The sequence below is a fragment of the Chaetodon auriga genome, chromosome 20 (genome assembly GCF_051107435.1).
Source record: "Chaetodon auriga isolate fChaAug3 chromosome 20, fChaAug3.hap1, whole genome shotgun sequence".
Taxonomy (NCBI): Eukaryota; Metazoa; Chordata; class Actinopteri; order Chaetodontiformes; family Chaetodontidae; genus Chaetodon; species Chaetodon auriga.
The window spans coordinates 12,591,657-12,616,689 of record NC_135093.1 but is presented as its reverse complement, the minus strand read 5'-3'; the positions used below and the strand labels follow the sequence as shown (position 1 = coordinate 12,616,689).

At 45.6% G+C, this 25,033-nt stretch overlaps 3 protein-coding genes across 6 annotated transcripts; 1 reads left to right on the top strand and 2 right to left on the bottom strand.

The window, feature by feature from the left end:
• The first annotated feature begins 185 nt into the window (after window positions 1-185).
• Window positions 186-16,260, top strand: katnip (katanin interacting protein). Of its 4 annotated transcripts, XM_076759693.1 has the most exons (30): window positions 186-260; window positions 867-984; window positions 1,219-1,249; window positions 2,411-2,499; window positions 2,776-2,951; window positions 3,375-3,487; window positions 3,597-3,698; window positions 3,855-4,004; window positions 4,254-4,494; window positions 4,767-4,898; window positions 5,098-5,249; window positions 5,496-5,602; window positions 5,886-5,982; window positions 6,096-6,305; window positions 6,431-6,568; window positions 7,888-8,752; window positions 9,457-10,224; window positions 10,317-10,525; window positions 10,783-10,861; window positions 10,954-11,131; window positions 11,247-11,412; window positions 11,646-11,812; window positions 11,909-11,973; window positions 13,011-13,121; window positions 13,351-13,490; window positions 13,570-13,671; window positions 13,752-13,912; window positions 14,090-14,116; window positions 14,449-14,534; window positions 14,644-16,260. In XM_076759693.1, the coding sequence occupies exons 7-30, from the start codon at window positions 3,693-3,695 to the stop codon at window positions 14,700-14,702; spliced, it is 4,416 nt and encodes a 1,471-aa protein (XP_076615808.1). In that variant the 5' UTR covers window positions 186-260; window positions 867-984; window positions 1,219-1,249; window positions 2,411-2,499; window positions 2,776-2,951; window positions 3,375-3,487; window positions 3,597-3,692; the 3' UTR covers window positions 14,703-16,260. The 4 variants fall into 4 exon arrangements, with proteins under 4 accessions (XP_076615808.1, XP_076615809.1, XP_076615806.1 ...); XM_076759694.1 differs by lacking the exon at window positions 14,090-14,116; XM_076759691.1 differs by lacking the exon at window positions 1,219-1,249 and having other exon boundaries at window positions 193-260.
• Window positions 16,261-16,460: 200 nt separating this feature from the next.
• On the bottom strand, window positions 16,461-18,477 carry cox6b1 (cytochrome c oxidase subunit 6B1). Its single transcript, XM_076759695.1, has 4 exons — window positions 18,223-18,477; window positions 17,349-17,462; window positions 16,983-17,083; window positions 16,461-16,727 (listed from the first exon to the last, which is right to left on the bottom strand). Exons 2-4 carry the CDS (start codon window positions 17,452-17,454, stop codon window positions 16,674-16,676), a joined length of 261 nt encoding a protein of 86 aa, XP_076615810.1. The 5' UTR covers window positions 17,455-17,462; window positions 18,223-18,477; the 3' UTR covers window positions 16,461-16,673.
• A 945-nt stretch (window positions 18,478-19,422) lies between these two features.
• fam234a (family with sequence similarity 234 member A) lies at window positions 19,423-24,943 on the bottom strand. The gene is made up of 12 exons (XM_076760643.1): window positions 24,611-24,943; window positions 23,567-23,868; window positions 23,374-23,484; window positions 23,086-23,268; window positions 22,611-22,735; window positions 22,305-22,437; window positions 21,646-21,778; window positions 21,405-21,548; window positions 21,126-21,207; window positions 20,873-21,025; window positions 20,688-20,790; window positions 19,423-20,590 (listed from the first exon to the last, which is right to left on the bottom strand). The coding sequence occupies exons 2-12, from the start codon at window positions 23,835-23,837 to the stop codon at window positions 20,379-20,381; spliced, it is 1,650 nt and encodes a 549-aa protein (XP_076616758.1). The 5' UTR covers window positions 23,838-23,868; window positions 24,611-24,943; the 3' UTR covers window positions 19,423-20,378.
• Window positions 24,944-25,033: the final 90 nt, after the last annotated feature.

Genomic DNA, 25,033 nt, shown 5'->3' with positions numbered 1-25,033 from the left:
GATCTCCTTGTTTGCAACCTTTTGCTAAGCCGTGCTAAATATGATAAACTTGCATCATAGTGTGTCCAGAGCTGCAGAAGTGTGGCTTTGCTGCTCAGGCTCCTGTGGAGGCTTGTTGGATGTTGGAGCAGCTGGCAGAGGGCGGACAGGCTGGGGGCGTGTCTGACACTGATGCGGCTAACATCATTGGTGGAAAGCTATCCTGGTTACCAACCAACACTGTGCACATGAGAAAACAGAAAAACTCGTTCGTTTCTAAGGTAATTTTTAAGAAAGTACTGTTTCACAGGAATAGTAAGTGTTTTTCCTAATATTTGGTAGAACCGGGGTAAAAGGCGTACGAGAATTTGTGAGTAAAATGCAGTTTCTGTGCTATTTAATGTTGACTCGACACATGCTAACGCTAACTAGTTAGCCTTTCAGTTTGTTATTAGCGTCAGTGCTAACTGAGGCTGCTAACCTCTGCCCGTAACCCCAGGAGTTAATTTGTGAGATAAATATTTAACCCGAAATGGAGCACGAAATTGGCAAAAAAGGCTTTAGCTAGCCACGTAACGTTGACATTGTGGACAATGTTCAGTGCGTTAGCTGTTGATGCCATACAAGTGAATGTAGCAGACGTTACCGCACATCTGTCAGCTCCCCGCACGGATACTCAGGTTAACGAGATGTTAAGCTGTTTCAAACGAGTTTGACGAAAAGCTGCTTAAAATAAGATAAGGTGACGTTTTGCTCGGAAATAGCGGATATTATGCATCTGCTCTGCTGAAACCATCCAGCGGGTAGGGCGACATTTTAAACGAACTGCATTTAAAGGAAATTTCGGTGTCATGTCAGTGGGGCTGTCATCTGTGCTCCCTCTGCAGTGGTAATCAAACACAACACAGATCCCAATGATATATCTGAACACCCATCGGCCCTCTCCAAAATTCGGCAGAGGCTCACGTGAACAGCATCATCTGCAGCCTCACAATGGATAACGAGGTAAGCAGGCATCGTTTTGTTTTACCTCATCTGCTCTGTCAGTAGTTTGAAGTTCACATGTCACCTTACTTGACATGAGATGATGAAGAGGCTTTGTGAATTTCCATGCATTAATCTCAGCATGCCGTATTTTACAGCAGCGCTCAGCTGCCTCTTTGTTTCTCTGTGCTCTCACTAACAAGAACTCTCTGTTCCCTCCTTCATATTTCTTTGCTTCTCTTCTGACATTGACAGATGCTGTAGCCTAGTTGACTTGTAGAACTAAGTAAGGGCTTTGTGATTTCTTTGCTCGTCTTGCATGACTATTTATGAAACCTGAATGGCATGAGCTGTAGATGGCTGTGTTGTGCGAACAGTTGATGCTGCTTCTGAGACACACTAATCTGTCTAATGTACCATTGGCTGAGAGTCAAGGCCAATATTTTAGAGACAGACAGGCAGACATCTGATGTTTTAATGGGGATGAATGAGTCCAGCTATGACTGAACAAAATTCATATTGAGAGGATTGTCGACTCCTCTGTTGGACCCTCACTTTGGGATTTTGTCTGATATGACAGATGTATTGTAACAATAGAAAATCTGGTCAAGTGTGGCCCTTAAACACAAATGATCAGTTCATCACTCTCTACTTACATGACATTTCAAGTGAGGGTTCACACATCACAGATTTGAGACATGTGTTGTCATTGCTCATGTCTTTGAAAGGGCTTGGCTTTATGTATTATGCAAGGACACATTATTACAGGATGTAATGGCTCTTGTTCCAGTCTGTAATTCACACCTAATGAATACAGGTCACCTTTTAACGAAGAGCCTGAGTTTGACAAGGCGTGGATTCATAAAAGTGTTGGAATTATTCCACAGGGATCATGGCCCGTGCTGAGTCAGTAGTTTTACTCAGTTAATGCATACTTTTCAGCGGTGCTTTTTGCTGTGATCACAATTCTGCCGCCTCATCTCAAAATTGAAAGTCTGCAGGCCATCAGGGTTAACTAAACATTGCCACGATATGCTGTATTATTAGACTGTTCACAGATGGATGCACCTGCTTTTAAGATTTTCAACTATTTTTGATCAGTTCTTATCATGAAAACCTGAACGTGTTCCCAATTTTCACGTCACAGTGTTAACCACAGGACTGACACTGACTGAATATATTTTTCACATTGCATGTGCTGTATTGATGCTTTATTTGTTAAAGACTGGAGGAGCAAGTTATTTGCATACATTTTGTGATGTACAGAATAAAGTGGATATTGATTGTTGTCCGTGGTTGTGAATACCTGTGCGACAATGAGGTGTATCGTGGCCGTCCGTTTTCCTCAAACAGCTGATGTATGCTGTTCTGACTCTGCATCGTGTGTGTGTGCCTGTGCATGTGTGTGTGCGTGCATGTATGTGTACTCATGTCGGTGTACTTGAAGGAGAGCAAGACGTGCCAAGGAGAGAAGCTTGCCTCTGCTGTGGATGACACTCTGGATGAATATTTAATCGCCCTCCAGCACAAAAACAGGTAAAGTGTGAGCACAGGCTGCTGGGGAGAGACAGATTGGATTTCACAGTGGAGATGCACAACTCCTCCATGACTTTTAGTGCTGCCTAATAGGAGCACTGATTGGTTTCTTGCTTTGAGATACATGGATTTAGTGAAATGTAGGAGAGTAGGTGGTTAGAAAAGCTTGAAAATGTGCTGAATCTTGATCTTGGCCGCCTCAAACCTGCAATGCACTGTTTGTCAGATTTTTATTCATAATTTTCGTGGTAATCACTGGTTTTCTTTACTTCTCAGGGTCCTAAAGCGCCTTAAAATCAAAGCTCCAAGGGAGATTGAGTTGGAGCAGCTTGAGCAAGGTTTTTCCATTTACCTTAACGGAGCCAATGCTGAAGCCAGTAGGAAGCCGCCCAAGAGCTCCAGCCACAAGTCTGTCGCCTCCCCACCTGCTTGGAGGTCTGCACGTACAGCAGGTATGCTGCTGCAGGACCAAAATAAACCTGCAGACACTCAAAAGTAAAAACTCTTATATAAGATCCCATTATTTTTACTTCTGTATTGTCTAGGGGGAAATATCTTTCTTGAGTATTCAGCCATTTTTACACTGACATTGAAGGCACCACTTCATTCTCTATTCTTGTTGCTCTGTCATCTTCAGACCATATGGAACACCAGCTAATAGCCACCACTCCTCAGCTTGTAGTTTGCATGGCATGTTCGCACGCCCAGTCCCAGTGAATAAATGATAGTGACAGTTGTAGCTGGCAGCCAGTTTTTCAGTCTTCCTCAATGTGCTGTGGACCATCTGCGTATGTGACTGTGCGTTCCTTCTCCTCGGAGGCAATCGTCTGCTGCAAGCTGCTCATGTTCCTGTCTGTACTGTTACTCATCTGCAGATGTCTGTAGGAGCGCCCACCAGCTAACTGAAGATAGCCGTAATCTGGAGCAGGGCCATAGGAAGAGGAGCCACACTGCCCCAGGAAAGGTCCAGAGGAAAGAATGGGTGCAGGTAGATGCTTTTGGTTACTTAATATTGTAAGCCTTGATTGTGGTGCATCAGAATTAAATTTCTATGGAAGCAAACATATTAAAATGTTCTTCTTTTGCAATGGTTACAGGATTCTGTCAGAATTCGAACAGAGGAAGGACCAAGTTTACTGATCTCCCCAGAAAAGCGCTACTCGGAGGATTTTGAGCCCTATGAGAGTGTAGACATGGAGGTAGAGTGAAGATGCCTACTAAAAATGCCTACTAAGCCTGTGTGTGGGTGTTTTTTCTAGGGGGAGGGGCTGTGTGTCAGATGCAGCTGTCTGTACTACTTAGCATCTCTCCATCTCTGCCATTTCCCCTTTATCCAATCACTTTGTTTCATACAGAGCTCCAGTCCGCGCTCGCCTCGTAGTCCCTGCTCCCCGAGGGACACCTCCAAGGTGTCACGCTCCTTCAGCTCCAGGCCTGAGAGCCAAGGGGGCCAAGCAAGTCAGGAGCACAGTGAGAAGGTGCTTCTCAACCTTGAGGAAGTGAAGGTGAGTGGAAGAAGAAACATGTAAGCTGTTTTATTTCATCTCATCACGCTGGCATCAGATGTAGTGAATCATCTAAATTTGTTTTATGCTCCTGGGTGTTAATTTATGGCGGGTTTTCAGTGGTAGTCACACAAATCAAGGGAATGCTTAAACTGTCAGCGTGCACGTGTGCATGTTTGCGCCTGCGAGTGCTTACGCTGATGACTGTGTGCATGGATGCGGACATAAACGCTGACCTTTCTAAACTAGGTCCTGCGCCGGAGCCTGGAGGTTAGCATGCGGCGGAACAACCGCGGCTCAGCGGGGGAGGAGTCAGACGAAGAGTGGGTGGAGGAGCAGATTGAGAGGGAGGAGAGCACTGAGAGTCTGGACGAACTGGGGCTGCCTCTGTCGTCCTCCAAGTCCTCCTCCACCCCTCGGGCCAGCGGCTCCCGCAGCCATCTGGACTCAGCAAACCTCATTGTACTGGACTTTGGACCCTCATTTAAAGGTAGGCTTCAGCATCCTCTTTCATATGGAAATTTCTTATTGATTTTTAGGTTGAGCCATGATTGTCCAGAGTAGTTCCATCTGCCTCTTATCTGCTTCATCAGCACTGACCTGTGCACTTCGAGAATAGGCAAGTACATTGGCAGTCTGGGCACAGTTCGAGTGTTATGTTAGCCAGGCCATGGGATGCAGAAGGACTTTGACCCTTTTCTACGTACATACTCACAATATCACGTTATGCTCCTCATCTGAAAAACATCTTCCTTCTTCCAGGTCGTAAAATTGAACGCTCTCTGTCTGCAAAAAGGAAAGAAAGCATTGACAGCTTTATACCCACCAAGCCTATGTTGGTGAAGAGCAAAACATTAGATAGACCACCTTCCAAGGACAGCTGGGATTGTCAGAGTGAGTCTTTTATCTTTTTACAATTAAGTCAGTGCTGAGATCCATGATTAACAAGCTCTAAAATTTAAAGTATATGGTCCACAAATGGCATATTTTCCACGTTGGAATAAAACTCTTCATACAAGTCTTTCTGTAGGTCGATCTGTTGGATAGCACGGTGCATGATTGTTGTTTATCTGACATCTGGTTCTTGCTCAAGGGCCAAGGAGTCGGGTGGAGAGGCCCCTGTCAGCTGCCAGAAAGGCGTCTGTTGAGGAGCGGGACCCAGAGGAGATGGCATGCAGGGTGCGCCAGGCCATCCAGAGAGAAAACGACTCTGTGCAGAGTCCTGAGCTCTTCAGCCGCAACATGGTCTGCCTGGCCCACACCCTGTCCTCAACTTAAACCACTGTTTATTAAAAAAAAATCTGTATTGTTAACAGTTGTTTTTATGCTGATCTATCACAACTTGGTATCTCTTTTAATATCATCACATAACGTCTGTCTGTCCTGTATGTGCTCTCTTGATAGGGTTATAGATTTGGCCTACATGTGAACTCTGCCGCTGGAGCTTATGTACTGTGTCTCTGACTCTTGTATTTTGCTGTTTTTATCCAGGGCAGGGCACACCAGATGATGAATGGCTTAGTGCACCACAACAGCCACGACAAGGATGAGAACAATGTCACTTTGGCCATGCAGAGAATCACGCTCATGGGCCCCAGGTATGCTGACAGATTATGGCTCCCAAACACTGATATTGTCTTTACATTCTGGCTTCTGAGGGATAGAACACCTGGAAGTCCTCTACGCCCTGCAGTGTCAGAAACAACAACATAATCGTGTTTTATAGAAGCTAATACCAGCAGAGATTTATGGTGTATCCACCCTCTGACCTTGAAGAATTATTTATCAGTGTCGCTGTGCTCAGCCATTGCTCCCCACTGATATGAAGGTAAGGGACAATAGACAAAGCGGCAGAGCTGAGGGTGTTGTCCTTCTGTTCAGGCAACAACAGAAACTGCTGCAAGCCCTGGAGAAACTTGAAGCAGGCCCCAGCTACAGCATTGCTCAGAGTGTCAAAACAGACTATAGCAAGCAGCCGGTGAGTCAGTGACGCCGTCTCGCGGCTCAGAATGAATAATCCCAATACTGCCGGGTGTGAGGCATACACAAGTGTACAGAAGCACTTGTCAGTGTTTTGTGTTGTCATTGCAGAGACGGCAGTCCTCTGCGGAGGTCACCCCTGCATTGTATGTTACCATGGAGATCTTGTCGAACTGGGGGAACGCTCTGCAGGTCGGGCTGACTGAGCTGCAGTTCTTCTGCCTCAGAAACAAGAAGCTGTATGTGTCACCTCATGACCTAGACATCAGGAACGCCGACTACCCCGGGAACCTGGGAGCGCTTGTCAACGGAAAGGTGAAGGTGAGTCACTGCCACCTGCCTCAGTCTACTACTTGATTGATATCTGCTACACCAATTAAATCTGAAATTATGCATTGAAAATGATCTTGATAATAATAGTCTGGTCTATTCTTGTGGGTTGACAGACCACCAAAGAGCGTCACATGTGGACGTGTCCCTTCCACCCTCCTGTCCAGCTCTACTTCATCATCAGAAACACAGAGCGCTCATCAGACTTTGGAATATCTCGCATCAAAATATGGAACTACAACAGAAGCCTCAGTGTATGTGCTTTTTATTTTCCATTCATGTGCCATCGCAGTTTTATAAGAAGTTGAATTGTTGGATAACATGTTTTGTAATCTGTTCCACACATTGCTTGATTTATCTGTCTAAAGTTCAGAGATAATTCCTTTAGCAGCCCGTAGCTCTAAAGCTCATAAATCCAACATGCTTGTGTATTGTCACTGTAATACGGGATGACTGTGTTGGGGTGTTTACGTCAGGGGTGTGGTTCTCTTTTAGCAGTGGCTGGCTGAGCTGCCAGTCAGACTGTCCAAATGTGGAACAGCGAGAGATTAGCCCTGGAGGATTAGTGTTAGGGGAAACGTGGGCTTCTGCCTCACAACCTCTCTGCTGCTAATAGAGGGGTACAAAGACCCCATCGTATCTCTTTCTATGTTACTGCAGCGATCTAGAATCACTTGATGTCTTGAACCGGGAAGGTAAGGATCTGTTGGTGGGAGATAGGCTCAAGGTTAACCTGGGTTTGTAGTGGTTTACTGTCTGGAGGATCGAGCAGATTTAAGTTGGGCTTTAGCCATTTCTTAATGGCAGCCATGACTCTGTGAGGCTGCTAATTACAACTATCTTGGAGAGCTCTTACTCTGCATGTAAGAAATAGATAAATTGATCAGTAATCAAAATATGAAATTTCCCAGCTAGCATACTTTTTTGGACTTCATGCATGGGTTTGCAGCTTGCGTTGCTTTGATAACGTACCGTTATGTACTCAAAGAATTGTTCAGTATACATTCAGACATAATGCTAAATATTTTCTTGTGATACCATGTAACCCCAAATCCTTTGTGTTTGGTCCATTTTCATCTTATGTCTTTACTTCAATGTGTAGAAATACTTTTGTGTAAGTATGAGATATTAAAATCTTAATAGTTGGGCATTATGTAGCATAAGAATAAAAGATCAAACACGCTAAAAATGACATGCACATCCCAGTGCCTGATAGGATGGATGAAAGAAACATCCAGCAGTCAGATCTGCACACCAAGTAGCTCCTGTTGGAAGGATTTTAATGCTCTGTGACGTTTTGAGCACAAGGCTCTTTCTCAGTCTTCTGGTAAATACAGTCGCCATCTTAAATACCCATAATGCATCTTACAAGCATGTATAAATATATACAGTATGCTGTATTTTACATATATTTTCTTAGAACTATTTGACTTACGACTAATTGCAATGGGTGTTGTATATCATGTGTGCTTGTAAAATGCATTTTGTCACACAACTGAGTTCCAAAAGTCAAATGTAAACCGCTGAACATGTCTGTATATTCAGGTAAACTGAAACTGTGTTTCTTTTTTAGGATCTTGACATTGGTGCACGGCACATAAAGCTGTACCTTAACAGCACACTGGTGTTTGAAGGTGAGCTGGAGAAGGGCTGCGGCAACCAGGTCTTTGACTACAGCACCGCAATTGAGCTCCAGGATTTCCAGGTGCCAGACTCCTTGTTTTCCAGCCCCGTGTCTTCAGGGCACAATCTGCGGGGTGCCAGCCCCCAGCGTCATGAGGACAGGAAGGGTTTGGAGGGCAGCAGCACCCAGAGACAGCACACTTCAAATTCGCAGCCATCAGATGCAGCAGGCCAGGCTATGATAGACATGCAGGAGAAATCACACACGCTGCTACCACCCATCACTCCCTCACCATTGGGGGTTTCACCCTCCACTCGTCGCTCCTCCACACAAAGAAACTCTTTTGACCTGTCTGCCTCAGAGGAGCCCCTCTCTCTCAGGCAGCAGGTGGAGCAGCCTGCACCCATGGAGCAGACAGTCACCACCCAGCCGTCCTCCTCACGGGTGGCCCCTCAATGGCTGCAGCCCCTGAACAGAGGAGCTCCAGAGGGCTGCGAGGCCAGCAGGGAGAGGCCCCGGTGGCTAGTGCCGCAGCACTCCGCGGAGCCCAAATCTCCATCAGCCTCGTCCTCTTCAATGCTCCCAGAGCTGCCGTGCAACCCAGGCCGAGTGTGCCGGGGGATGGAGAGGACAGCGAACGGGGGTCAATGGAAGGCCAACTCTCTGGACCTGAGCTGCGACCTGCTGGAGGAGCTTGGGGATCCAAAGGCAGAACGACCCATCAGCGGACGCAGGAGCTCGTTCCGAAACACTGCAGTCACTGGCAGGCAGACGGAGGAGCAGCACCTCAGAGCTGCTGCACTGTCAAACACAGGTGGGAAAGCCTACCTGTTAAAAGTTATGATACCTAAACACAGAGGGATACCTTTATATATGATCATTAATGTCTTAATCTGTTTGTTTTTAGACAGCAATCACACAGAGCTTACCTTTATTCAGTGAGGGTGCAGTATTATGTGATGCCTGTCATTGTACAGGTTGAACAATGAAATGACTACTCCTCATATAATGTAGTTTACTGCAGTCCTCACACTACACCTTCTTGAGCAGCCTGGCTCATTGTTCCAGCCTGTGTGCTGTGTAATTATTGTCATTCTTCTGGCTGCTGATTAACTTTCATCATCTTGTGATTTTTTAACAGTGAGGCCAAAAATGTTCCCTTTGAAATTTGAAGGAAGCTGTCAGCTCTTCAGATGTCTGTCTGAACTTAAATTAGATTGTGGAAGGAAGGAGATTGTGGTGTAACAAAACTGTATGCCTATTCCATCATAATCCCTCAATCTCCCAGACTACAACTATATAAACTTAAACTCCAATTTAAATCTCAGACATACTGTACATGTGTGTTTTATATCTCCCTGTTGCCTGTGAACACATTTTATAGTTCTAGTAAATTTGTTGACGTTTAGTGAATGGCTGCACAAATGTGTTTTTCTTGCATCCTATGATTCATGATACAAGCAGTTTACTTTCTGTGGCTCGTTGGTAATTAATAGCTCACCTTTGTGTATTCTCCAGAGGAGCCGTTGTCATTGGTGAGCACGAGCAGGAGGCAGTGCACCTCTCTGGCTCAGCTGCACAGCCAGCAAGATGACACCCTCATGGAGTCCTGGGACTCGCTCACTAAGTTCAACCAATGCCAACGTGGACGCATTTCCAACATGAGCTTCGAAGGTGACATCTTTGATGAGTTCCTCCAGCGGCAGGGCCGTGGTCCACCCACAGTCCCAGTCAACCCCTCCACAGCACCCAGGAGCCCACTTTCATCCATGAGCACTCAGGGGACGCTGTGTGAATGCCCCGATGATGATCCATCCATGGAGCGGGAGGATGAGTTTGAGATCCCGGTGCTGCCCCAGGGCCAACGGCTGGTCATCAATATCTTGTCCACCTGGGGCGATCGCCACTATGTGGGCCTCAATGGCCTTGAGGTGTTCAGTTCCAGCGGAGAGCCCCTACAGCCTGCTCACATCCATGCTGACCCTCCAGACATCAACATTCTCCCTGCGTATGGCAAGGATCCACGCGTGGTCACTAACTTGATCGACGGTGCCAATCGTACCCAGGATGACATGCATCTTTGGCTAGCACCGTTCACTCCTGGTCGTAGCCACACCATCTTCATGGACTTTGGAGCCCCCTACCAGGTGGCCATGATCCGGGTGTGGAACTACAACAAGTCACGCATTCACTCCTTCCGAGGGGTGAAGGAGGTGGAGATGCTGCTGGATGGAAGGTGCATCTTCAGGGGCGAGATTGCCAAGGCCTCAGGGACTCTGTCCGGAGGTAACAGAGCAGAACAGCTGAAGCTCTCACGCTCCTTTTGTGTGTTTCTTTTGATCAACTTTTCCTTTTTCCTCACTCTGCTGTCACTTCAGGGCTGGACCAGTTTGGTGACACCATCCTGTTCACCACCGATGATGAGATACTGGAGGCTATGTCTCGTTACGATGAAACTTTCCTTGGTGAAAGTGAGGGTCCAGAGGGCCTGGTTCATGAGGAGGAGCTGCAGAGACCACGCACTGCTGATGGAGAAGGAGAGGAGAGACCCTTCACCCAGGCCGGTTTCCGAGAGGAAGACCTCAGAGTGAGTACAGGCCTTATCAGCAGTAGCTACAACTTTTCATAGGTGTTTAAATACAGTGTTGATTATCATCTTCATTAGTATTAAAAGTCAAATGCCTGTAAATTTAGGCACCTTTTCACCAACTGTGACAGTGATAACCAAGTGAAGACCCAGGACATTCAAACCATCTGTTCAGCAAAGCATGTTATTAGCCGTCACACCGTAAACAGGACAGTGTAAAACAATTGTGGTTTTAATGTGTTCACCTGTTGCCTTAGTTAAAACTCCACCTCAACCCCACTGTGAGCCAGTCTGAGGAGAACATGGAACATATTCCTGGGATGTACACTGGAAAGTGTGAGTAGATAATCAGCATCCTATCCTCACACATTCAGTTCTCCTATTCGTTTTGTTCAGATAATTACAATAACTGTCTCCCTCCACCTCAGGCCTTAGACTAGAGCTGGTGTTGACTTGGGGTGACTCCCACTACATGGGCCTGACGGGACTGGAGGTAGTGGGGAAGGATGGAGAGAGTTTACCTTTAGACCTCAGTTCGATGGCTGCTTCACCCCGAGACCTCAATGACCTGCCTGAGTACGGACACGACCTTCGCACACTTGATAAGTATGTCTGAGCCTTTTTTTCATTAAATGTAGAAAGAGTAGAATAACCCCATGTTTTGACCTCATGTCTCTTCACATACACTTCTACATCATATTTCACTGTTTTCATTACCCAGGCTTATAGATGGCAACAACATTACCACTGATGACCAGCACATGTGGCTGATCCCTTTCTCCTATGGAGAACCACACACCTTGTGCATGACGTTCAACAAGGCCCAGACCATCGCCGGACTCCGTATCTGGAACTACAACAAGTCACCGGAGGACTCTTACAGAGGGGTGAGATGCTTTTCTCTCAGGCTCAGACAGTGTTTGCCATGAAGGTGAAGTTGTAACAAGACACCAATGCAAGTTACCTTTAAATAATGGTAGTAAACCGTACGTATGAAACATTAGAAAACTGTACAAAATAAGGCGTGAAACTACTAAATATCATGTTTTTACATTTAATAATAAAGCTTCTGTGCAGGAGTCTATAAAAAAACACACAAATATCTACTTGCTTGCTCCAGGTGAAGGTGATTCATGTGTTCATGGATGATGTCGCCATCTCCCCATCGGAGGGGTTCCTGATCAGGAAAGGACCAGGCAACTGTCACTTTGACTTTGCCCAGGAGATCCTCTTCATAGACTTCCTCCAGACGCCCACCGACATCAAGCGTGCAGAGGACTACCACAAGTATGGGCTTGAAATTTAATCAGCACAAGCTGTTATTTCATGATGAACGTTGAAAACTGCATTTCCTAATTTACAATGTCATTGTCTGTAATTCAGAGGAAGCTCCAAGAAACAAGAACAGGCCAGCATGGACTACGAAGCTCCCATCATGCCTTGTGGATGTATCCTTCTGACATGGACGTGTTTATTGCCTGTGTGCACTGTCACTTGAATCACATTGGATATGTATGTTCAGGCAGTGTTAATCAATCCACATATAGTTTTCATTATCAACATTAATATCTCAGAGCCCACGTTTACACCTTCAAATGACCAACTGTTCAAAACAGCTCACATCACTAACAGATGTGGATATTTCCGTACTGTTTATGAGCCATGTTCTGTGGAACAGTCACAGCTGGCGAACAGCCCAGAGGTGCTCTGTGTGTAACACTGTTCTGTGGAGTGTGTCAAGTGACAGAAAGGGCAGCAAACCTCTCCAGAAATGCTTTTAGATCTATTTTAAATTATTTTTTCATCATCATGATTTTTCTGTTATGCCAAACTTTGAATAGCCTGAATACACGTCATTATAAATTCATGCAGAATAGCAGATCTGTTCTAATGAAAAGACAACAGCTGTGTCAGAAATCAGTTCTTCATTCAGTTATTCACTGCTCCCAGTCTGATAGGCACTCAGTAATGAACAGTGAGCACAATAACTTTGTAGTTATAAATTACAGGGCTGCCCTCAGATAAGCTTGCGTTTACAGTGTTCACGAGTCCAAATGTCTCTCTGTCGTGGTACTCACAACCTGACAGCTCAGAGTTCACGAGACATGTGTTTGCTGATGTTTTAGAAAAAAAGCGGAGACCATTGAAGTTCATTTTTCCATGGATGGTAAGTTAATATATTGTAGTTTAGTCTTACAGAGTGTTTCTTAATGTATAGTATGTCTTTGGAGGCAAAGAATGACAAGAGAGTGAGTCTTTAGGCATCCATGTTACTGTTGCCTAGCAGCAGTGTTGTCACAGCTTAACCACTGGAGAGTCGAGCATATCGTGTACATTTCCCACGTCATAACCACGAGCTCACAAGTTCCCCTTGAAGGGAGCATTAATGCGCTACTGTATATAGAAGATGAAGAGCGACATGGGACTCAGGCCAGGTCTGATGTGTGACATGCATTTCTTATATTCCTTGACCTTCACCTGTCAGTCATCTTTCAGCTGCAGCTGTTAACAACCTGGGGAGACCCGTACTACATCGGCCTCAACGGCCTTGAATTCTACGACCAACACCATGAGAAGATCAGCCTCAGTGACAACAGTATCCTTTGTTCATGCATCGGTCTTGAGCTTAGATTTTCAGCTCTAGTCTAAAGCAGTCTCCTCTTGTCTGCTATGTGGGGGTTTGAATATTGAAACCCACCCTGTTACCATGAGGGATTGAGGTGTTTTAGCATCACACAAATGGAGATGGAGTTGAATTAGTAACAGCTGTTGTAGGAGGACTAATGGGCACAAATTTGTGTTTGTTCCTCAACATCATGAACCAGACATCGCTGCTTTTCCAGACAGCGTCAATGTACTGGACAATGTGAGCGGCGACGTGAGGACTCCGGATAAATTAATAGACGGAGTCAACAGTACCCACGATGGAAGACATATGTGGTTGGCCCCGGTGCTCCCTGGACTGGTGAGTGCACTTTAGTTAACACACTCAGAAGAGAGTTTCCGAGGACATTCGTCTCAGTGTGTTGATGGTTTCCATCCAGGTGAACCGTGTGTACGTCATCTTCGATCAGCCGGTGACGGTGTCCATGATCAAACTGTGGAACTACTCAAAGACGCCACAGAGGGGAGTGAAGGAGTTTGGGGTAAGCTTCTCTGTCCGCTGTGAGCTGGCCAACACATTTAGACCCCGAGCAGCGATCTGTATGTGTGTCTGTGTGCACAGCTGCTGGTGGACGACCTCCTGGTGTATAACGGCATCTTGGACAGCGTTAGCCATGCGGCACGAGGCATTCTGCCCACCTGCGATCCGGTGGTGCCCTACCACACCATCCTGTTCACGGACAACGCCTACATCACCCACCGCGAGAGGAATACTGTCATCAGGTACTCTGGATGTGTACTGTAGATGTGTTTGACTGCTATGTCTTAATTCAAGGCTGTTTGATGTACAATTCAGAGTCTAAAACATAGAAACTGGATTGACAGAGAAGGTTAGATTCAACCCCGTTGACCCAAAGTGATGAGTTGTTTTGAACAGAGATGTGCTCTTCTCCACCTCAGCCCCCGTGGCAGAAGACACCACCAACAGTGAGTAACAGAGCTCCTGAAAGCCCCGTGTCAGCACCTCCCTGTGGTCAATCCCTGTATTGAAGATTCCTCCAGTGCCCTCAAATGTCCCCCAGCCATCCCACATCCTCCTCACCACACGCTCGACTTGTGATGCCCCCGTCCCCTCTCCCTCCCCTTTTCTCTCTCCTTCGTTAGCCCATCTTTGGTCTCAAGGCCTGGACCTGCCGGCTTCAAGCTTTGTTATCAATCAGCCCTCCATTTTGTGTCGTTCCCTGTTCCCAGTTTTCCACAGGCTCGACAAATTCACTTGACTGTTTCTGCTGTGTCTCTATTTTCTTGCCGTGTTGCAGTAATTACGTGGAGGATCAGGATGTGAAGATGACGAATGAGAATCAGATCGTCTATCACAACAAGAAGAAGCAGACGGCAGATCCGGGTGAGTGGGGAGAACACTGACACAGTGTGTCTGTCAGTAAAGTAACAGCTGACTCGGCTTTTAATGCACTAATTCTTAACCGAAGCGTATTTGCTCCGCCTCGATGCAGCTCTTCGGCCGAAAACCTGCATGACTGATGGAGGGAAGCACGGAAAGCGGAGGTACTGACGGACAGGTGGTGACAGACGTGGAGGCAGGGCTCATGCAAAGAGAGCAGAACTGAAAGGAAGGAACTCTGGCTGACTTTTTAAGACCATTTGGTGGGTAACTTTTGAAAAACTTCCCCTCAGATTAAGACCCAAAGCAGAGCCAGCCGTGGTCCAGACTGAAGAGGACAGAACCTGCACAGAAAACAATGGTTCTGCACACACATGCACACACACACACAATTCCACTTTATGGTTGGATTACTCCCCTTGCTGTGAAAACACGCCCACCCCACACACACGTTATCCTGAACATGTACTGTATGGTTGCCCCGGTCGTCCCTCCCACAGTGCCAGGATAAACCTGTGAGGCTGCGTTTGTACCAGCCCCATTATTGTGCCTAGTACTACACACTATATCTGTGGCTGCTATGTGTGACTTTTGTGCTGCATATTTAAATGCTGCTTGTGGCTTGTAAATAGTAAGAACGAAAAAAAAAAAAAGCTCCAAAGCCACATGAATAGCCTCACACATCAGGATGTGCAGTGCTACGTTTATTAATGACTTTTATCCACTGATGAGCCTCGACCATCAGCTCTTTGCCTAACGGCTATTAGAGCTGACTGACACTCCCGCCAGTGCGCCAACCAATCGCAATGCTATGCAGACACTAATTTATATCTCTTAATGATTTATATCTGTTGGCGAATATCTTTCAGAGCCTAATGGAGCCTCCAGAGAGGTTTGCACCTTCGGAAGATTTGTATTGATGGCTGAAGTGGAAAACAGTGAAAAACAGTACAGCGGTTCGACTTTTGTACATTTCAGCTCGAATGAAATGAAATGACACTCTAGTCTTCATATATTTGGCTTCACGAAATTCATATATTCTGTCTGCTTAGCATCAGGTAGGAAAAATCAACTTGTTTGCAATCCAAGTGACCTTTTATTGAAGTTGCTATATGAGGTAGATCGTTTTGGAAGCAAACATTTCTTAAGCCGGTGGAGCAGTTTTAGTAATTTGGTTGGATAAAGGGAAAAAAAAATCAACATTTGCCAGTTTAGATGTTGAGAACATTCAGTAACAAGCAACTTCTAATATGCAAATACTATAACCTTACCTCAAATTGAGAAGAATGATGTTTAAAAGGGACTTATCTGATTCTACCTTCACTATAATACTCGATAGTTGGTGTTGTACTCTTCATTCAATATTTACTGTACTAAACTTGTTGCATGGGAAAATCTCTTCAGCATTAGCTGCTGTAATCATCCTTAAATGTTAGATACTTTTGTCTGGAGGAGTTTCTACTGCTTCATTGAGCCCCGGTATATTCTATTTCACACTCCTTACTCAGGAGGAATTGTATATGAAATGCAGTTTTATGTATTTAATGTCAGTGTATCCAACAGCAACAATAGTCATTACTCTGTATATCTGTCCTGCTCTGTAGGGTGGTGGCTATTATTGTACGTGAGACATTTAGTGTTTTGAAATATTTAATTATTTTTCTAATCTTGATTAAATATGTATATTTGACGTAGGTTTATTTGAATGAATAAAATGTAAAAAAAATTGTTTACATTTGTAGGTCTTTTCTTTTGTAGACTGTCAGTGTGAAGCTTAACCAGACCACAAACAGCTGCTCAATGGATAAAAGCTCCTTAAATGTGGGAGAATTACCTGATTTTAACTTTAGGCAACACCCAACGCATCTGTTAATAACCTCTGGTGAGATGAACACTATCAGGAGAAAAAAACATAAGGGACAACCGAGCTACTTAAATATATCCTGAGATACTTTAATGCAGAATCTGCTATACATTTCACAATATTTGTAAGGAATGACCATTCGGTTACAGGCTGCTCCTGAGACGGAGCATCAGCAGTAGAAAGGTGGTGATGGAGCCACGTGGTCTCCCACCACTTTGACAAACATTTAGCTGGGAAGATTACATCTCTGCAGTCCAGCGGCTTCGAAGATGGCACGGTTAGACTTTTCCTGGAAAGGTCCCCTCGTCTCTCTGCTCATCCCATTTCTGGACCTAAAGGGACAACATCAGATTGAAGTCTGAGAATCGCCAGCGTCTAATTTTGGCTTGAAGCTCTTCATGTTGTTTTGCTTTTCAGGACTGAGACTCGCAGGAATGCGAGGAACGATAAAGTTGTTTGACCCCTGCTAAACAAACTCAGTCCACATATGGCAGAGCACCATTTATGTTCTGTCAGGATACAGTTCAGCTTGTCTGCGTCTCTTAGGACAGTGGTTTGTCTCATTAAAAAAAGTGAAAGTGCTTTACCCAGGATAAGGGGCAGAGGGATGTGTAGACCCTTTTGTACCAGTCACATGGGGCAGTGTCCACTCCTTTAGCGTCCAGAGCTTTCTGGCAGCGGTAATAGTCTATTAATAGAGAAACAACAAATATTTTAAAAAGCACCGCCCAAAAGAAGTCACCTCCAGCCCAGAGGTGAGGGGTCAACAAGTTTTGAGAGGGGCATTTTACCTGACTTGGATGCTATGATACAACATTTTCTTATATCTTAACTTCTAGATGGCACAGCAGGTCTTAATGGTTGTAAGTGGTTGTTACATTTATCTTCGTTCAGAAAAGTGAGACATGTCTGGAAGCACAGCTGACTGCTTTGACCTTGGCATGCAGTCTCACCCAGGTAGTTGGACCAGCAGTTCCTGGTCTGGTTCTGGTTGGGGAATCTGGCATCAAAGGGGGCAGTGCGATAGCTCTCAAGCTTTGTCTGAATGTCCTCAGCCATGTTCACCTCTGTCGAGACAATATGATTAATGGGCAGTGCGGAATGCAAAAGGGGAAGCTTTTCTGGGTCATCAAGCCAAAGCTCGATTCAAATATCGTTCCGGTACGTGTCAAAATGACCGAGGCACGGCTGTGGTCCAGGTGTGCACACAACCTGCACACTGCATGGACTGACTTCATATGGAAGCGCAGTTTCTGGACGTGCACACCGGCTACAGGCTCAGCAGAGGACTATTTTGGGAAGATTTAGGGGGTGCTGCATGCGGCACCTCAAGGATGTTTCTAGAAATGTGGCGCTTTCATCAAATACTCCTTTCACATTGAAACTCTGCAGTACAACACATGATTATATGAGCGATCAGCTATGAAACAAGCGCCTAATCACAGGAATCTCAGCCCGAAGTGCGAAAACCTTATACGTGTTAAACGTTATTGACAGACAGCTTATCGATAGCCTTATTCAGCAGGCCTGCACAGCGCTTCCTCCTAAGATAAACCTAGTTTCTGTTTCTTTTTCATACCTACGCTTGTCATTTAATTTAACCAAGGTGATTAATTGCTGTTAAAATACATATACATGATAATGTATTAAAAAAAAATTCTACCAACGCAACTCAAATTAGTGTTATCATTGTCAGACGCGGCAGCTGAGCCCGTTTTTTTTAACGACTATTTTCTCATAATTCATACATATCCTTTAAATACATGCGGTGTTTGTCTCAAGAGACACAGTTAAATGAAAATGTAAAGAAATGTGAACGTCACCTACCAAACGTTGCTGTGACGGTTGTACTGGCTCGAGCTTCAGGTGACTTTTCCTCCGGACGGTGAACGTGCGCCGCTCAACTGATAAGCGCTGTGCGCGCGCTTCGCTCTGGAGATGTTGCGCTCGTGCAGTCCGCTTACAGTGATATGGCGGCCGTAGGTCACATTGAAAAAGATACGCACGCACACGCAAGCACGCTGTTAAGCGCTCGTACAGGTGATGTGCGGGGTATTGAGGACAGGTGGGACGAGTGAGACCCCAACCCGGAGCAGCGTGGCGGTGTTTTACACTGTTAAAGTCGTGTTTCCAACGCAACTGGGAACTTTTCCTCACAGGCGGAAGTATAGTGCCATTCAGTGTATTCCGTTAATCATTGATGGAGGTCTGCACCCGGTATTTAAGGGAGCTCCGGTGGTTTAATTGGAGTTTTAGTGTGTTTTGTTTGTGTGCTCCAAATATCTTTACTCGGTTGAAGCGATGTGAGCGGCAGGAATTCTGTTCGGGAATTACAGCTGCCGGGTCTTTTTTTTTTTAACGTAGTTTTCATCTAACTTCAAGAGCACTGACTTAAAAATGCCTGATCTGAGGTCGGTAGAAGGTGGGCAGCATTGCTCCAAATTAACCCCACGTTCCTGATGGGATGGTGGGCTTCCATCCAGTATCCTTATCATGACTCTGCAGCGTGCAGTTTGTGCGTCTTTCCCCCTCACATCGGAGCCCGCCCCCCAGCAGCGTCTCCGCGCCATTTCCTGCAGCTCATGCCCCCCCCCCCCCCCCCCAAAAAAAAGTCAGGTACGTAGGCTTTGTGTGTCATGATGCCGTTATTTCCTTTCAGGGAGTGACTTCCCATTCCCCTAAGTAATTGAGGAGGGCAGAGGGGCGTCAGCGGTTGTGCGTCACGGTGACTAAAAAACGTGCAGTGATTATTTATGGAGCAAAGTGTACAGTACGGCCCCTGTGATACGTGACGGACTTCAATACATCCATGGACAGCGTGCCAGACATGTGGCGCTGCCTGCGCTCCACTGTGCGTGGCCGCTGTGTCCTGTTGCAATGCATTAACAATGTGTACAGTACAACCGAAGAGGTCAGCAAAGGTTTGCCTGATGTTAGTGATCAACACACACTTGATGAGATTTGGCCCCCTGTACTTTCTGCTTTCACTGTAGTTCCTCCATTAATAAGAGATTAAGCAAAAGCAAGTATTTTAAAATGGTTTAATGTTGCTCAAATTCAAAAATCAGGTCAGAATGAAAAGCCAGCTCCAACAAAGGCACGTTCCACAGGTTCAACATATCAATGTACAGCAAAAACAAGAACCTCATTGTCACTTATTGAACTAATATGAATCACTTATTAAAAACAGCATTATAAAGGAGCCCTCAACCCACAGCAAGAACTCAATATTAATAGAGAAGAACCTTTGAGACTCAGCAAGGAGCACCTCAAAGATTTAGTCAGTGAGCATCAACTAGTTACAGCATCTTGGATTGAGTCAGTAAGGGACACATATGATTATCAAACACAGTACCAGTGAATACAAGTCTGTCTAACCAATATCGCAAATAGAATGAACAAGAAAAAGGAAACACTGAAAGTATACTTTAAGGTTGGCGGGCTTTCTGTCGTATTTCAAGTTTGTCTCACTGTTGAGTTTGAGAAGATGTATCTGTGATTGTGTAACCCTTCCTTTAAGGCTGCTACCGGCTACATTTAAAGCCCAGTTTGACATAAAGTTGCATAGATCCAAAGAATAATCCAGCCTCTGCAATTTAAAAACAGGGGCTTTGCATTGATAAATCAAAGTGCTGGAAACAATACAGCCAGGCAGGTCCTCTTTACGGATTCATCAGCAGGAGAATAGCAATCTGTGCTACGTGATTGTCGGGGAACAGTAGCTCTGTGGACACGAGGTTAAGATCAGACTCGTGATACTACGTCTGAAGACAGTGCCCAGTTTGTCCACCGGAGATTAACGAAAGAACCCTGTCAAACCAAGTCACCACAAGTCTCTAAACACAAAGGATTTTTCTTTTTTTTTTTTTTGGCTGTCAGCATTTGGAAAGTCATAGCTAGTGTACACACTTTGGTTCCTGGAGTTAAGTTGTGCCAGAACGGTTTTAACACAGGATTGACGGTGCATGTAACAGTCGGTCCTTTCACCAATCGCTGAAGCGGAGACGGTTGAAGGCCTCTTTGATGTCCTCGTTGGTCTCTGAACCCCCGTCGTTGCCGATACGGAGCACATTGCTGTCAGGGACGTCCTGCTTCAGCTTTCGCTTGCTGAGGACGACGGTGCCTTCAGCTCCCTCCGTCCCAGGGCCTGTCAGCAGGATGTACGCGGCATGGCGTCCACGCTCCAACAGCGTGGCTAAGATAAACACACAAACACTGTCACACCAAGAGCCGAGGCCGCATTCACATGTTGATTTCTGTCAGAACTTACGACATTCAAGAGCAAAAAGCACCTCTGAACGTTACGATGTGGTCCATGGAGCTGGGTGACTCCAGGAGAACTTTCGAATAGAGAGGATGGAGCATGTAGGAACGTCTGTCACTCGTGGATGGGACCTGGAAGGAAACATTTGAGTCTGATGAGCATTTTGTGAAAAATCAGCTCACATGCATCTTTTAATAAAGGCGCTGTACTCACAGATGAGTTGGTCCCTGACAGCATCATGCCCCAGAACACAAAGATCGAGAAGGAGTTGGTGGTGTGGACTGAGGCGGGTCTCGGCGAGTTAGGAGTAGCCAAGAGCTTCACTTCCCACAGCACACCACCAGACTTCCCGTCAAGAATTATAACCTGCAAATAGGACAGACAGTGGTGCAGTGAATGAATGCTTCAAACTGATCGCCGTATGAGAGACGCTGGACACAGGCTGGACAGGTAAGACCCAATTTACCCTCTTTGTGTAGTTGCCAATATCCTCCTCGACCACAACATCCAGTATATCGTCTTTGTTGAAGTGACCAAAGGAGGGCTTACTGAATGAAGGAGAACACAGAGGAGAAGATTTATGAGACTCAACCAGCTTGGTTGTAATGACAGTCTAAAAAAAGTTTAAAACTACTCAACAGTAGCGGCAGACGAAGTTGACCGATCAATCGTTCATCAAAACGGTTCACTGATCAATCAACTCGTTTCATCTCTAAATGATTTGCATTGCATGCAGAAGGGTCACCTGAGGACTGAGCTGGTATTGAATCTCCACAGCAGCTGCAAATTTTTTCCATCGACTTCTGCCACCTCCCTCCCGGTGACAAGCAGCAGGTTGGGTGTATCTTCCGTTTCCCCTGCTCTGAGCACTTGTTTCATGGAGTCAGACCTACAACGTAAAAAATGAACATTAGCAAAAGCCTCCAGACGAGCAGGTGTGTGTCGCTGAGGTGATAGTCGACAGGTTAACGTAGGCTGCCTCTTACTCGTAGACGGGTATGAGTCCAGATGTTGGGTTGGCGTTCTTCTCCCACTGTGTGTCCTTCTTGAGGCCCATCTCCAACCCTGCTTTAGCCTTGGCAGCAATCCTCCACAGTGCCAGTCCATACAAGCCAGTGTCTGAGAATGAGCACAAGGTTACTCATGTCTGCCATCAGGTGGAGAGTACACCGTGTATACATCTTTGTACGACAGCGTACTTTAACTTTTGTGTTTTCATAGAATAAAACTAAGATGAGGCGTTTAAAGACATTCCAATAAAAATGGAACTTTGTGAATGTATTACATAAGAATACTTTTACTGATTAATAAGCTACATAATTAGACCATTCCCACCTGACACCCTCTCTACTCTCTGATTAAGTGCCACCATTTTCTAAATTAGAACAATTCCTGACAAAAAAAAAGAACACACCCTGAGGACTGCTTTAAGTCAAATCCCATCGGTGTCCCCATACATAATAACGACTTTTTACCTCTCTCATAACTTTGGGTTATTTTCTCTTTTGCTCTACAGAGCAGACGACCTGCTTCTAATTTCCAACACTTCTGATACAGCGCTCCTCCTCTGGGAAAGGCTGAGCTGGTCTGACTGCAGATGGGCAGTAACCTGTTGTGACTATCGTAGCTGATTTCAGATACAAACCTTTTTGAAGCAGCACATAGTGGGAACCTTTTGTAGTGCAATGGAGAAGATGATTGGTCACCTCTGGAAAATCAAGAACCACCGTAGAACCAATCTGGATCCCCGTCTTCCCTGAGATGAATACCAGCTGAGTCTGCAGAAAAGACGAGAGGCGTTGAAATTAGGCGATTATACGGCAGATTATCATGGAGGAAAATTTGCAAAAATACAATGAGACTCAATCCTTACACTGTAAGGAATGAGTGAACCAGTGAGCAAAGCACAGAAATAAATGCAGCAGTAATAAATAACCTCACTGATGTTTACCTGTGTGTTGTCAGATGCCACCAGAGCCACATCGCTGACCTTGTCCCCATCCAGATCTGGAACACTGAGAACAGGCAGAGTGCTGTGCAGACCAGAGGGATGAAACTGCTGCCACTTGATGTCACCTGCACACACACACACACACACACACACACACACACACACACACACACACATCACACTGTGATATACGGAAGCAATACATAAACTACAGCAATTTTCACAAAAACATGCAACATGAGCACAATTTGAAAGGTCTATATTCTACATACAGGAGCTTAAACTTTTCTATGTCTGTCTGCAGAAAAACAAACAAATTAAAAAATTAAAAGTGACAAAACAGCTCAGGTGTTCTGTGTTGTTTTTAAAATAGATTTTAACACAGATTTGTAACGGCTGAATGGCAAAACTTATGATGAGAACGTGATGTCACTGTAGTATATGTGAAACAGAGACAGAGTGATGAGTCACTAACCAGTGTATTTGTCAACGGCTGTGAGCTGGTCCGAATGGGACAGAAGACAGTCCCAGGTTCGGCTTGAGTCTTTGTCCAGACCACACTGGGCCCAGTGGAAGTCAGGATCCAGCGGAAGCTCCCACAGGGTCGCTCCATCTGTCCCATCCACCGCTAACGCAAACACACATGGCGAGGGCAGACCTGGAAACAACAGAGTGTGTCTGAATTACACCAAACAAATAATAAAGAGCCTCAAACTCCTGCTTCTTCATGAAACTGTCATTAAAACAGAAGAACACTTCATACCTGCACCAGCACAGGTATTGTTCTGACTGCCTTCCGTGTTTTTGACCACAAACAGGACATCCATCACCTTGTCCTTGCTCGTATCTTCAATAGCTAAGAAGTCATACGTCGCTGTGGCGGAGAAGGAGAGAGTCGTAGTTAGTTGTTCATTTCAAACACTACCAAGCAGTGAAAAGTGCACACTTGTACACACCTGCTTCAGAGAACGTCCTGTTCCAGGAGAGGAGATACTGTGGTCTGACGGGACAGGGGATGATGAAGGAGAAGGCAAATACTATGGTGAGGCACAGGAACAGGGAGAGGAAGAAGACTGCGGTTCGCCAGTGGGTCAGTTTGGCAAAACCCAAGACCTCCTTACAACTCTTCTTCTTCAGCTCTGCCGCTGATGGTGCCGTTCCTGTCTCTGCTCCGTCCTCTCCCCTCTTCAGGGGGTCGCCCTCTGTGGCGCTGCCTGTGGTCTCCATTGTCGCCTCAATGCATTACCAGCTCACAGATCTGCTCCACAGGGGAAAGAGCTTACAGTCAAACCTCACTTAAATATAATACTGGGTTTAAATAAATAAACATCTCAGTGACAAAGCCCTGTTTGTTTACTTCACAGTGAACACTCCCATCATAGCATACAATTTGCTTCTAAATCCGCCCCAGTGTGGAATCAACTACAAACCTGCATGAGGCAAAGTAACCAGCAGCAACAACAGCCGAAACTGGCTGGCATGCACTGATATAGTGGATGAAAAAATACTGGAGGCAGCAGTGTCCATCGGTCCAGCTATTTCTGCTGCATCAACCTTTGTGGACCTGAGCCTATTCAGACGTGCCAGCACCGACTCCAGCGGCTTCTCCGCACAAAAAAACACAGAACCACAATGACAAACCATCACCACCCAAGCTAGTACATCCTGTTATTTGTTCCCTGGCCAAAGCCCTATTACTCTTAAAGGTATATGAGTAAGTTAGTAAGCACAGCTCTTGTCCAAATGACTTAAAATCAGCGAATTCGCCGTACGATGTTAGCCAATTAGCACTTTATGAACGCTTGGTCCGTGGTTCATTGTCGGGTAGCTATCGTCGTTAGCCAGCTTTGCTTTGGAAAGTTAACACCTGGTTGAGCTGCGCACTTGTTGAACGAAGTAAAGGTCCCACGAAAGCAGGAGCGCGAGGTTACGATATCAGGAGAGTCCCGTCGCTTCAAGTTCAGTGAAAAAAGCACAATGACTGGAGAAAAGTTTCTTACTTTACGGTCCGCTGTCGTCTTTGGTGGTCACTGGTGCTGTAGTAGGCCTGGCACACACTAGCGGAGCTGCCTGACAACCTCGGCTACGTAAACAAATCACAGGCAAGCCCACTACTGAGGTGACGTTTCATTGCCTTAAGTTTGTCACTCGGTTAGCGCTTCTCTGCTGACGCTGAAGGTTTATAGAGGTAAACGATGTCAAACCCCCAAATATGACACTAACCTAAACACTGACGTTACGTAACCTACATTTGATAATAAGTTTTAGTTGAGGGAGCTACTAGTGGACGACTGCAGAGTGCTGCTGCCTGGAAGGGGAAGTTCGGGGCGTCTGAATCGGCTAAACCAATAGTATTGGGTTCAAGCCGCTCTTATTGGTTAACCTACTGGTTCTAAAACTCTGCGATTGGTCAATTTCACACC

Bases quoted from the DNA above. Each gene is read 5' to 3' on its own strand.
- cox6b1 (XM_076759695.1), bottom strand. From the start codon at position 17,454: ATGGCTGAGGACATTCAGACAAAGCTTGAGAGCTATCGCACTGCCCCC. The intron at 17,084-17,348 runs GTGAGACTGCAT...CTCTATTAATAG, and splicing joins CTGCTGGTCCAACTACCTGG to ACTATTACCGCTGCCAGAAA. The intron at 16,728-16,982 runs GTAAAGCACTTT...TTGTCCCTTTAG, and splicing joins CCCTCTGCCCCTTATCCTGG to GTCCAGAAATGGGATGAGCA.
- fam234a (XM_076760643.1), bottom strand. From the start codon at position 23,837: ATGGAGACCACAGGCAGCGCCACAGAGGGCGACCCCCTGAAGAGGGGA. The intron at 21,549-21,645 runs GTAAGAGGCAGC...TTTACGTTGTAG, and splicing joins GGACTCATACCCGTCTACGA to GTCTGACTCCATGAAACAAG. The intron at 20,591-20,687 runs GTGCTTTTTGCT...TGTTTATCTTAG, and splicing joins CCACATCGTAACGTTCAGAG to CCACGCTGTTGGAGCGTGGA.
- katnip (XM_076759691.1), top strand. The intron at 5,603-5,885 runs GTATGCTGACAG...CCTTCTGTTCAG, and splicing joins ATCACGCTCATGGGCCCCAG to GCAACAACAGAAACTGCTGC. The intron at 10,225-10,316 runs GTAACAGAGCAG...CTGTCACTTCAG, and splicing joins CTCAGGGACTCTGTCCGGAG to GGCTGGACCAGTTTGGTGAC.